The 14059-nt window shown below is 40.8% G+C and overlaps 1 protein-coding gene across 1 annotated transcript in view; it reads left to right on the top strand.

Moving 5' to 3' along the window:
- Positions 1 to 14059, top strand: part of kif27 (kinesin family member 27) — an 81264-nt gene that overhangs the window by 9142 nt on the left and 58063 nt on the right. Inside the window, 4 exon segments of the mRNA XM_033017640.1 lie at positions 910 to 1304; positions 2568 to 2768; positions 6212 to 7200; positions 10913 to 11056. Coding sequence (XP_032873531.1) covers positions 953 to 1304; positions 2568 to 2768; positions 6212 to 7200; positions 10913 to 11056 — 1686 coding nt within the window. The 5' untranslated portion in view covers positions 910 to 952.

The following is a 14059-nucleotide window of genomic DNA, read 5'->3' as shown; positions in this document are numbered from 1 at the left end:
CAGAGGCAAGTAAATGATGGGTCTTTGTCCCAAACATTATGGAGGGCACTGTAGTTTAGTCTAGAGATATTACATGGAGGCCCAATCCTCGCCAATCGCAATTGCTTGTTTACACTAGTTCTATGTAATCCCACTTTCTCATCCAATGAATGTCAGGGTTCCAGAGAGAAATGAGGTATACAGAGAGTTTGGTGTAAAGGCCCCAGATTTCTGAAAGAGGCAGCACATAGAGATAGGGTACCTTAAAAGGCTTACTCGATAGGATTTATTACCGAGGATAAATTACCAGATAAACTCAGCCAGTTGAGCAGCATCCGTGGATGTAAGGGATCTTGACCCAATATATCAAAATTATTTGCCTCTGCAGATGCTGCTCGATCTCTTGAGTTCCTGCAGCTGTTTCTTTTGCTATTATATGCAATTCATTAATATACACAATGGATAGATTAATTACATTTTTGTGTCATCCAACCACTTGATGCCAACTGTAAATATGTGAACAAAAAAGTTGTCAGGAGTGCCAATACATTAAGCATTTTTTAATATTTAAAAAATCCATTTTAAAAGAAAAAAGGAAGTGGCTTGAGGATTTGAATGATGGACCCCTGCTGCTAATTAATATGTTTATATGTATTCTTGTGCCTAATTCATATGTACTCCCATCCTAACTATTTTCAAAAGCCTTTCTGTTCCTCCTTCCTAACCATTTTTTCTCTTTTTAAAATGCTTTTTAAAATTCAGTATTTGCAGAATTCTCTTCACTTCCTCCATCCGTTCTGCTACTCCATCCACCATATTTATTATCTCTTTAAAGTGTCAATTTAAAAAAAAGGTTATTTTCCTTTGTGGTACAGTTAACTTATCCGTCACTGTCATAAAGTTTTAAAGTGGAATGATTTTTCTTTTAAGTGCACACAAAACTGGACGTAGAAGAAAAATAACCTTCAAATGGATGCGCAGAAGTAGAAGAGTTTTTTTAAAACATCAAACTTTTCAGCCTTCCAATATGGAAGAAATTGCAGTCAAAGTTGCTGTGAGGATTCGGCCACTCCTTCCAAAAGAGATCCTTCACAACCATCAAGTTTGTGTTCGAGTTGTTCCAAACACACAACAGGTTGTGATTGGGAGAGATCGTGCTTTCACATTTGATCTTGTATTTGGACAAAAATCATCACAAGAAGATGTATACTCAGCCTGTGTAAAGCCTTTGGTGACATCAGCAGTTGAAGGTTACAATACCACTGTTTTTGCTTATGGACAGACAGGATCGGGAAAAACATACACAATTGGAGGTGGACATGTAGGTAAGTTCTTACCTGTAATTCTTACGTTTAGGTAAGCTTCTCCATAAGGTAGGAGTATTAACGTGGACAGTCCATTACACAACTGTAATGCTGGAGAGACATTGGTAAGTAGTTTGGAGGACACTAGACTTTCATCCATAGACTTGCAACTCAAAGGTCAAAGGGAAATAAAGAAATTCTCAGAAACAGAAACATATGTACAGTAATTGTTGCTTAGAATCCACTATAGGTGTAATTTTACTGATAAATTACATCGCCATAGTCAATGAAATTTTAGAATTAATAATAAGATTGTTAACATTTGCCAAATAAGTACTCTTGATTGCATTATTTTTAATTAATTACAAAACATTGCAATCTTATTGCCATAATAATGTTTTGATTTTCAGTAAGAATGGGTTAATTAGACTAGAAGTTATTTTTAGTTGCCGTTATGGGTCTGGACCCTTCTTCAGACTGGAGTGTGAAGCGCCATCTATCAATGTTCTCAAGAGATGCCGCCTGACTCACTGAGTAACTCCAGCACTTTGTGTCTTTTTTTGTAAACCAGCATCTGCAGTTCCCCTATTTTTCTCTGGGAGTTTTATTTGGAATCTCATCCTGTATTGAAGGGACAACTGTAATAGATCCTCCATAACATTCATTTTCATTTTAGAATCTAGGTACACTGATAACATGTAAAAAAAAGTCACAACTATAGACAGTCATAAAGATATTGCCATAATCTTTTATGCAAATAGTAGTGTAAAGTTACTGATGATAAAAGGTGATTTAAAGATTGATGACTGATTGCGAGGAGAGTTTTTTAACCCGGAGGCTGGTCGGGGTCTGGAACTGAAAGGGTGGTAGAGGCAGAAAATCTGATCATATTTAGTAGAGTAAGGCTGATAATGAACAGGGACACAATGGGTCAAACAGCCTTCCCCGATTCTATATTTTCTGATTCTTTGAATTTGTATTTTTAGGGTATTTGAGTAAATCACAGACTGCATGCACACAATTTATCCATGTACCCACCAGCATGCATCAGATCATGGAGCATACTTTTGTAGCATGTACTACAAGGTAAATGGTGTTGAGCTGTTTTGTGTACTTACCACGTCGCCTTGTCAACCCTCACCAAATCTGCAACAGAAAGGTTATTTATAGTTCAGGAAAACAGGATTGGATTAAGTTATGCAGTTTATTATTTATATTGTGATATATATGTAGTAAACATGTTAGAAATTTAAGCAGATTTATTTTTATTTTCATGTCTTAAAGCCTCATTTTCTGATGAGTTGAAAGGGATTATTCCACGTGCCATTAATGAGATCTTCCAAAACATTATGGAAAATGATAATATAGATTTTAATGTGAAAGTATCCTACATTGAAGTGTATAAAGAAGAACTACGGGACCTTTTGGAGTTACAAAGCACCAGCAAAGACATCCATATTCGAGAAGATGAAAAAGGAAACACAGGTAATTCAATTGTTTTTTTAAGTTAACTCAAGCAATGAACTAATTTTATTAAAGTTGATGTTTGCATTCTCTCATCCTTAATTGCAACACAACCTGTTACTTCATCATTTATGGTCGAACAGGAAAATGTGGAGTTACACTTTTAATACAATACTGCTCGGGTGTCTGATTGGTTCCCAGTAGCTTACCTTACTTTTTTGATGTTCAGGTTTAATTATTGACCTGTTTATTTCCTTTATCGTATTTCTTAAGAGATACTGCTGGTATTTATCATTATATTTTTTATCTTAAGGTGATGAATGTTTAGACTGTGTCCAGATGTGTTTCTCTTCTACAGGGTGTCATAGATGAGCCTCTTTCTCTATTGAAATGCAATAGTATTGAATTAAGTCATTAGTTTATTGATTGCATTGTGATATATTTGTGATAAATATGCTCAAATTCTAAAAGATTTCTAACCAAGTATTTTTAAGTGTACAAACAACATCCCTTTCTACCATATTTTGGTAGATTGCTGGATTTGTCACGGTTTTTTGTGGATTTGTCGATCACTTAGATTATAGAAACCAGAAGAAGAAATATCAGATTACATTGTTAGTTCTAAATTCCGGTATAAATTCATTAAAAGTAACAAAATAATCTGTTATTGGACCCTTGTTGGACACAGAAGTTGGGGAACAGTAATAACACACAGTCAAATTATAGTTTATCTCTAGTAATACTCTTCCATATCAACTGCAGTACAAGTTAGAATTCATAGAACTGGCCCAAGGGTACCATCTCCCCCTGTAGATAACTCATGCAGTAGTTCACCTCCTGCACTTCCGTGCTCAAAGTTAAATGTATGAAATAGTCAGTATCCAAGGCTCCGATTGACTTACTAGATATTTTCAATATCAATCCCTTTGCTGTTACCACATAGTGGGTTTTCTTGGCCAGTTGAAAGGAGAATGTTACAAAGTTAGAGGAGATGACAAGGGGTATTATCTGCATCATACGTGTCAAAAAACAAAAGTGCAGGATGCAACATCACTTTCAATGCCTTTATAACAACTAATCCAGCAATGTTCTTTTAATATCCATCAATCACAGCATTGGCACCTTTTTTTAATGATTATTTCATAGAGAATGGATATTATTGCTAAGGTTGTCTTTTTAAACTATAATCATTGTTCTAACTAAGTGTCTTCTTGGGTCAGTTAGGATTCAATCACATTATTGTGAGGTTTGGATCATATTTAACACCGACCAACTGCCAGATGCTCATTTATGTGGCATGTCAATAACTGAGATGGGCTTTCCACAGCCAGCATTATTGATGTAACTTTTCCATTTCCAATTTTTATTAATTGATTGCTTGATATAAATTTCATAGTTATCCTGGCGGGATTTGCAGTCATATGGTCAATTGCCTGTTCATCTGAATACTAATCCAGAAACTTAGCCAGTATGTCATTGCAGTGCCAATGACTGTAACCACGGCCTTTCAGTTCAGCTAATTTTATTGTCATTTATTGTCACATATACCGAGGTACAATAAAAAGCTTTTTTGCTTGCTAACCAGTTAGCAGCAAGACAATACAATACATGATTACAATCGACCAATTTACACTGTATAGATACACGCTAAGGGAATAGAGTTTAGTGCAAGATGAAGCCAGCAAAGTCCGATCAAAGATAATCCGAGTCACCAATGAGGTAGATAGTAGTTCAGCACTGCTTTCTGGTCTGGTTGTGGTAGAGAGAGTCAGAGATTTATAAACATCTTTATAAATGAGAATTTTCAATCTGGTCCTCTATGGCTGACCCTTGTCCTGAAACTATCCACCCTAGTTCTGTATTCTTCAGCTAGAGAAGGCATCCTAATGAGATCTACCCTGACAATCCCTCTCAGAAACATCAACAGCTTCATGAGATAATCTACAGTATTGTCTTAAATTCCTGTTAATATTGGCTAATTGTAGTCAATCCGTCATCCTCCAACTCTATTGAGTCTGTTCTGTACAGATAGGGGATTGGTTAAAGGACAGAAAACAAAGATAATTTTCACAGGGTCAAGAGTACTACTAATGGAATGCAACAGTGATCAGTTGAACCCCAGATGCACAATTTATAATAATGATTGATGTAAAGGCAGAGCATGGAATATACAAACATAGACACAAAATGATGGAGTAACTCAGCGGGTCAGGCAGCATCCCTGGAGAACACGGATAGATGACGTTTCGGGTTGGGACCCTTCTTCAGACTGATCCCTCCTCCATCTTGCAGAGACTGAGGCACGCCCACACTTCTGGGTTTTATAGTCCCTCCCCCCTCCCACCAGAAGGGGCGTGGCCTTCATGGCGTGATTGACAGGAGGGAGAATCTCAAAAACATTTAAACACTAATAACTCTTTTATTTTTCATCGATGGGAAAAATCCATGGCACCTGATGAGTGGAGGGGGACTCTGAGTAAGATGGCCAAAAAATCACAGCCGTACGTTGTAGCGTTTTTTCTAAAATCAATATGAAGCGCAAACAGCAAGTGGTCAAGATTAGACTTTTAATTATATAGAAGGCAAGGCAACTTTAATTAGGCAAGGCAATCCAAACCAAAGGCAACACTGCTTTAGGATTTCCAAACCAAAGGCAATATAGCTTTAGCATTTCCAAACCAAAGGCAACACAGCTTTAGCATTTCCAAACCAAAGGCAACACAGCTTTAGCATTTCCAAACTATATTTTCAAACCACATTAAGGGCACTGACAGGTCAGTAAAACCACTCACAGTTTAGTAGACATGTGTTCAGTGTTATTCACAGCTCAGACTGAAAGACATGACCCTCTCGCTCCCCCATCTTGCAGAGACTGACTGAGGCACTCAACACTTCCGGGGTTTATAGTCCCTCCAGAAGGGGCATGGCCTTCAGGAGAGAGAATCTCAACATTTTTTAAACACTAATATCTCTTTTATTTTTTATCGATGGGAAAAATCCTTTAGTCCTGCGCAGCGGAGGGGGACTGAGTAAGATGGCCAAAAATCACAGCCGTAAGTGGCAGCGTTTTTTCTTAAATCAATATACAGAACAACAGGAAGTGGTCAAGATCAGCCTTTTAGTAATATAGATTTCAGAATTACAACATCTGCAGCTTTTTGACTTTGAAAGAAGAATGGCACAAGGTTATGGATCCATTAAATCCCTTTGTATACTTTATTTTTGCAATTCTGAACATTTTTGATGTTTTCTCAAAAATAGGTTTAATCCAAAATAACGCTTGTTGACCACCTTTATCAGTGCAGTTTTCCTTGAAACTGTTAAAAGACTAGCAATCCATCAGAATTCTCGCACAAGGAACGATCAATGTAAAGTAATATCAAACCAATTGTTTTGTTATTCCTTCAAAAGACTGATTAACATATTGTAGCAAAAATTTATTTCTATATCCTTGTTTATTCTAGTGATCATTGGGGCTAAGGAGTGTGAGATTGAGACAGCAGATGAAATGATAAGTCTTTTGGAGTCTGGCAATGCAGCTCGTCACACAGGCACCACCCAGATGAATGAACACTCCAGCCGATCACATGCCATTTTCACGATGTACCTTAATCAAAAACGGCCTAAAAACGAGCCACAATCAAATAATAATAGTGAAAATATTATAGAAGAATCACGGATGTCATTTCAGTTGATCTCATCCAAATTTTGCTTTGTTGACCTTGCCGGTTCAGAAAGGGTTACGAAAACAGGGAACACTGGTGAACGATTTAAGGAATCAATTCAAATAAACAGTGGTCTCTTGGCTCTTGGGAATGTGATTAGTGCTCTTGGAGACCCAAAGAGAAAAAGTATACACATTCCATATAGAGACACTAAGATAACTCGTTTGCTTAAGGACTCTCTTGGAGGGAATGCCAAAACTACAATGATCGCCTGCATTAGCCCTTCATCGTCAAACTTTGATGAATCCCTTAACACTCTAAAGTATGCCAATAGAGCCAGAGACATAAGAAATAAACCGATTGTAAATTATGACCCGGACTGGGATCGGATAGATGAAATGGAACTACAAATTAAAACACTTCGGGAGGCGCTGCAGAATCAACGGACAAATCTACTTACTCATGCCAACCAAACTTCACAAGACTTGTTAAGTCAGGACAAAAAACGGATCAATTATCTGGAAGAGCAGATGGCCCATCTACAAGTGGAAAGCTATAATTATAAACATTGCATAGATGAAGCTTTACACTTCCTTTTGGAAGTTAGAGATACAAATAGTTTGAAAGTAAGCCAACAGCAAAAAATAGAGGAGTGGTTCAATCTGGTAGAGGAGCTGCAAAATGAATTGGCTGACACAAATGGTGTCGAGAGTGTAGTTGGAAATGGAGGACAAGATTCTCTTCACATTACAATATTTCAGTTGAAAAGAGAATTGAAGAAATGCCAGGTACAGTAAAATGAGCCTTATGATCAATACCCACCTGTAATTAAGAATTGTCAAAAATAATTAGAGTATAAAATTGATGGCATTAATTTAAAATGCTCCAAAATAAGATTGAGATAGGAGGCATTGAATGTTAATTTTTGTGAGTTTGGTGACGATGGGTTGCAATAAAATCACTGTGTTGTAATTAGAAGAAAATGACTAAACAGAACAGGTGATTATAGTCCCATTAATTTACTTTGAGACATGTTGTAAAATGAATGATTAATGAAATAATTTGAAGTAAAATAATTGTTAGCATAAATACTTAGTGAATAACAATGAAAATAGATTTGAATTACCTTGATTTATTTAGGAAGAGTCAATTGTGTTTTATTGTCATATGTCCTGGACGGGACAATGAAATTCTTACTTGCTGCAGCACAACAGAATATGTGAATATGTAAACATTGTATATAACGGGGAAAAAAAGAAAAAGTTCAATGAATAACAAATATAGTGCAAATAACAAATAATAATATAGTGTTTTGCAGTTCAGAGCTCATAGCTTATTCGTTGTGTTTAATAGCCTGATGGCTGTGGGGAAGAAGCTGTTCCTGAACCTGGACATTACAGTCTTCAAGCTCCTGTACCTTCGTCCTGATGGCAGTGGTGAGATAAGTGTATGGCCAGGATGGTGTGGGTCCTTGATGATTTTGGCTGCCTTTTTGAGGCAGCGACTACGATAGATCTCTTCGACGGTGGAGAGGTCAAAGCCGGTGATTTTCACAACTTTTTGTAGTCTTTTTCGCTGCTGGACGTTCAAGTTGCCGAACCAGGCCACGATACAACCAGTCAGAATGCTCTCTACCGTGCACCTGTAGAATTTTAGGAGAATCCTCTTCGACATGCCGAATCTCCGTATTCTTCTCAGGAAGTAGAGTCGCTGATGTGCCTTCATTACAATTGTATCAGTGTGCTGGGTCCAGGAAAGATCTGATATATGCATGCCCAGGAATTTGAAGTTATTGACCCTCTCTACCAATGACCCGTTGATATAAACAGGATTGTGGGTCCTCATCCTTCCGCTACTAAAGTCCACAATCAGTTCCTTGGTCTTACTGAAGTTGAGGGCCAGGTTGTTGTGCTGGCACCAATTGGTCAGTCGGTGGATCTCACTTCTATACTCTGACTCGTCCCCATCTGTGATTCGTCCAACCACAGTGGTGTCATCGGCGAACTTGATGATGGAGTTTGCACTATGACCAGCTACACAGTCATGGGTATAGAGTGAGTAAATCAGGGGGGTGAGCACGCAGCCTTGAGGTGCTCCCGTTCTAATTGTTACTGAGGATGAAGTGGTTCTTCCAATTCGAACAGACTGTGGTCTGTGGATGAGGAAGTCGAGGATCCAATTGCAGAGGGATGCGCAGAGGCCCAGTTCCATGAGCTTGGTAACCAGCTTGGAAGGGATGATGGTATTAAACGCCGAGCTGTAGTCTATAAACAACAGCCTGACGTAGGTGTTTTTATTGTCCAAGTGGTCCAGTGCGGAGTGGCGAGCCAGTGAAATTGCATCTACCATTGACCTGTTGTGGCAGTATGCGAACTGTAATTGGTCGAGGTTCTTGTCGAGGTAGGAGTTGATGTGCACCATAACAAACCTCTCAAAGCACTTCATCACCACAGACGTTAGTGCCACTGATCGATAGTCATTGAGACACGTCACCTTACTCTTGCTGGGCACTGGTATTATTGATGCCCTCTTAAACCTCAGACCTCAGAAGTGAGAGATTGAAAATGTCTGCAAAAACTCCCGCCAGTTGGTCTGCACAGGTCTTGAGAACTCGACCGGGTATACCATCAGGTCCAGGCGCTTTCCGAGGGTTCACCCCCCTGAAGGATCTTCAGATGTCGGTCTCTGTGACTATGACTGTAACACCGTCAGAGCGAATAGGGGCTCGGGAAGGCACATCAGTGTTCTCCCTATCGAACCGTGCGTAGAACGCATTGAGCTCGTCAGGGAGTGATGCTTCGCTGTCATTTGAGCCGCCTCCCGATTTTGCCTTGGAGGAGGTGATGGCATTCAAGCACTGCCACAGTTTCCGAACATCCGTCTCATCCTCCAGCTTAGAGCAGAAGTCCCTTTTGGCCTTTTTGATGGCCTTACCAAGGTCGTATCTGGACTTCTTATAGACCTTTGCATCGCCAGACCTGAATGCCCAGGATCTTGCCTTCAGAAGAATGTGGATATCATGGTTCATCCAAAGCTTCTGGTTAGGAAACATTTGGAAGGTTTTTGTTGGAACGCAGTACTCCACACGTCTCCTTATGAAGTCTGTAACGACTGTGGCGTATTCATTCAGGTCCGTTGGGGAGTTCCTGAACATTGCCCAGTCTACAGACTCCAAGCAGTCCTGGAGTTATTCCTCTGCCCCCCCCCCCCCCCCCCCCCCCCCCCCCCCCCCCCCGACCAGCTCTGTACAGTCCTCACCTCTGGGGGTGCTTTCTTCAGTTGCTGCCTGTATGCAGGAAGAAGCAGCACCGCTGAATTGTTGGATTTTCTGAAGTGACGGCGTGGGATAAAGCGATTGGCATCTTTGATGGTTGTGTAGCAGTGGTCAAGGGTGTTTGATCCTCTGGTGCTGCAGGAGACATGTTGGTGGAAGTCAGGGAGCGATTTCTTCAGGTTGGCCTTGTTGAAGTCCCCGGCTACGGTGATAAATGCCTCGGGGTGAGCCGTCTTGTGCTTGTTGACCATGGCGTGCAGGCTCCTCCAGTGCCAGACGGACGTCTGCCTGTATGTAGACCACGGTCGGGATGATGGAGGTGAATTCCTTCAGTAGGTAGAAGGGACGGCACTTCACTGCCAGATGTTCGAGGTGTGGAGAGCAGGAGTTGGCTAGGACTGCCACGTCTGAGCACCATGCAGAGTTGACCATGAGGCAGACGACCCCTCCTCTCCCTTTCCCAGATGCCTGCGTATGGTCCATATGGTGGATGGAGAACCCTTCAGGCTGGACCGCTGAGTCTGGGGAGCTGGGGGTGAGCCATGTCTCTCTGAAACAGAACACAGGGCATTCCCTCAGCTCCCTTTGGTAAAGCAGCCTTGATTGCACTTTGTTTTCAATTGACTGTACGTTGGCCAGTAGGATGGAAGGGAGAGGGGGCCGAAATCCCCTACGCTTCAGTCTTACCAGTCGTCCTGCCCGACGACCACGTTTCCGTACTCCATGAAGCCCTCCTCGGTGTTTAAAGATACAGTACTTGCGAGTCTCTGCGAGGTCGGGGATTCCCCTGAGATCGGGGATTCTCTTACAGTCGGCTCCTCCAGCTCCGTTGCTGCTGGGAGATCCTGCCCGACGGCCTCAATTCCGGACTCCATGAAGGCGTCCCCGGTGTTTACAGGTACAATATTTACTGTAACTGCGTGCCTCCGTGAGGTCGGGGATTCCCCTCTGATCGGGGATTCCCTTACAGTCGCTATCTTCGGGAGTTCACAGTAGCGCTAACGCATTTAAATGCAGCTCGCTACTTACATTGTTGATTTCTGCAGATTATTTGATACAGGTGAGCTCAGAAATACTATATTTGAATATGTTCTGTTGTGCCGCTGGCAAAATGTCGCTGCAGGAAGGCGCCATCTTAGGTCCCCTAAATATAAACAATATTTAAAGTGAATCTTGGTAGCTCTCATCATGTTTTGTGCCTAGGTTTTACTGTTTATCTTCCTCAGGATAGCCTGGCTACAGATGAAGAATTATTCAGTCAAAAAGCAGTGGAGTTGAAGGAAACACAGGAGCAAATGCAGGCATTCGAACAGGAAAAAGTGGAATTATTAGAAACTTTAAGAGAATTACAAAAAATATGCCACACTCAAGTAAGTTAATTACTATTCTGCTTTATTTAATTTATTTCATCAGTTGTTTTCATCATATTTTATTAATTCCTATTATAAGGAGGTTTGAACCTAAGTGTTTTGGGCATACGGTTGACCAGGTCTTGAATTGTGCAATTTTTAAATAGAAGCTGGGGAAATTTACCCAGATGGTACTGAACAGGGAAGGAGATGTTCTCTCTATGTGTGGCAACCTCAACATTTAAAATGAATTTTGGTAGATATCATGTTTTTGCTGAGGTTTTGCTGTTTATCTTCCTCAGGATAGACATAGGCGCAGGAGTAGGCCATTCGGCCCTTGTGCTCAAAGCGACGCTGGCTCGAAGCCTGGCTAAAGATGAAGAACTTTAACCGCTGATTATAACCTCAATGTTGAAGTATTGTCAATTGAGCCAATATACCATATGATTCCTTCTTGCTTACTGTTCTTCCTTTGTTAAGGACATTATGTTCCTGAAAGTTAAAACTCATCACTCAAAGTCAAACCATTACTTGAAAGTGGACTGTCAGCTTTAATTTATCTATTTGGAGATCATCATTTCAGCTTGGAAGCTAACAACTACCATCTATTTTATTCCATTTTGTGATGATGAACCAGAGGTTGATTCATATGACTCCAAAATAAATGGTGCAATGCTATTGAAATAGCCCAAAGTAGAGGGACGTGAGCTCATTGCTATTTGTCATAGCAGTCATAAGGAAATGTTACTGCAAACGTTTTGTTGGGAGGCTTTTCTCCTTAGTACTTTTCTCCTGAGTACAACTTTCCCAAATGATGTCCGCAATCTGTAAAAAACACAAATTTCACTGCAGGTTTAAGAAAGAACTGCAGATGCTGGAAAAATCAAAGGTAGACAAAAAAGCTGGAGAAACTCAGTGGGTGAGACAGGATTTATGGAGCGCATGAAAAGGCGATGAAGGAAACGTCGCCTATTCCTTCGCTCCATAGATGCTGCCTCACCCGCTGAGTTTATCCAACTATTTTGTCTAATTTCACTGCAGGTGTATTTTGCGGAAACACATCTGCGGTGAAAGTTGTGATTTTTAGTGAGGTATCAAAATGGCGATTTTTATTTACTTACTAGACCAACTGGGACCTATTGGGTCCCTGTCACATGGGAGGCCTGATCCCCCAATGCAATATTCCACCACTCACCCATAGCCCCCACAAGAGGCCTGGTCCCCCAATGCAACCTGCTCCCCAAGGCAATATTCCACCACTCACTTGATCCCCAACAGGGAGCCTGGTCCCCCAACGCAACCTGCTCCCCAAGGCAATATTCCACCACTCACCTGTTTCCCCAATGCAACCCGTTCCCCCAAAGCAATATTCCACCACTGCGCAGGGGCTGCTCATTTGGCCTTTTTCAAAATTCAGTGTACTGTGACTTTAAAATGTTGAAGAAAATGCACCCTCCCTCCATGCTGCCAATAATATACTTGATACTTGCTAAAAATCTGCTGGAAGGACTGAGTGTTCCCCGATTGCAACTTTATTTGCAAGCTGGGCCAGCAAGGATTTTAGCTGCTAAATTTGTCTTAAACTTGAATTTCTAAAGTTAAAAATTATGAATAACTTGTGAAATATAACATCAATCTGAGCAAAACTTGACACAGACCAGCACGGGACAATGGCGAGTAAGGTGGTGCAAAAATGTTAGCGCTATCGTGTATCATTTTGGCGTAGTTCCAGGAACACATGAATACAGATAGATAGATAGATAGATAGATAGATAGATAGATAGATAGATAGATAGATAGATAGACAGACAGACAGACAGACAGACAGACAGACAGACAGACAGATAGAAAGAAACAAGATGAGAGTTTTAGTAATATATAGATAGATAGGACATCTTATTACGCTGCCTGCAAGGCAAACACTCAATGCTACCTGATGCCCCCAATTCATAGGAGCTGCAGAGTCCATAACCTTTGGATTGCCTACATAATTAGTAGGTATGAAGAAACTTGACCTGTCTATCAGAACAGTGATGGATATTTTTGATGAGAGTGACCCTGAGGTCCAAAAGCTAATTAATCATAAATGTAACAAACCTACTACACCTCAAAAGAGAAAAAAACAATCCGACATGGACCTGAAGCCTGACATGCAACATAAATGTTGTGACTGCGAAAAGCAGATGTGGGATGAAAAGAGCACAGAAAATCCAACAACTTGCTGATAACCATGGAACCATCTTCGGCACGGATTCTTCAGCACTGTCAATGCCATCTATGGCTTAAACACCCAAGAATGGAGTGAACTTGTTTGCTGGAAGGAACACTGACAAGAACATCTCAACTTGTCCTTAACATGAATACCCTTCATTGTATTCTACGACAGAGTATCTGCTCCAGCCTTGCTTTCACCTCTGACCAACAAGGCCATGTGCCAATTGAAAAACAACAAGGCCTGAGGAGCAGATGGTATCCCTGCTATAGTTCTAAAGTTTCAATCGTAAATGTAGAAACATAGATCTGCAGATCCTGGTTTACAAAAAAGATACAAAGTGCTGGAATAACTCAGCGGGTCAGGCAACATCTCTGGACAAAATGCGTACATGTTGTTTTGGGTCAGGACCCTTCTTCGAAAGCCCATAATGGTTTCAAATTTACACACAATCACTCAAGATGGCATAGGAAAAGGTGACAGAAACATAGAAACATAGAAAATAGGTGCAGGAGTAGGCCATTCGGCCCTTCGAGCCTGCACCGCCATTCAATATGATCATGGCTGATCATCCAACTCAGTATCCTGTACCTGCCTTCTCTCCATACCCCCTGATCCCTTTAGCCACAAGGGCCACATCTAACTCCCTCTTAAATATAGCCAATGAACTGGCCTCAACTACATTCTGTGGCAGAGAATTCCAGAGATTCACCACTCTGTGTAAAAAATGTTTTTCTCATCTCAGACCTGAAAGATTTCCCCATTATCCTTAAACTGTGACCCCTTGTTCTGGACATCCCCAACGTCGGGAA

This window comes from Amblyraja radiata, chromosome 3, assembly GCF_010909765.2.
Source record: "Amblyraja radiata isolate CabotCenter1 chromosome 3, sAmbRad1.1.pri, whole genome shotgun sequence".
Classification (NCBI taxonomy): Eukaryota; Metazoa; Chordata; class Chondrichthyes; order Rajiformes; family Rajidae; genus Amblyraja; species Amblyraja radiata.
Note: the sequence above shows the minus strand (reverse complement) of the source record. Positions and strands in the feature narration are given on the sequence as shown.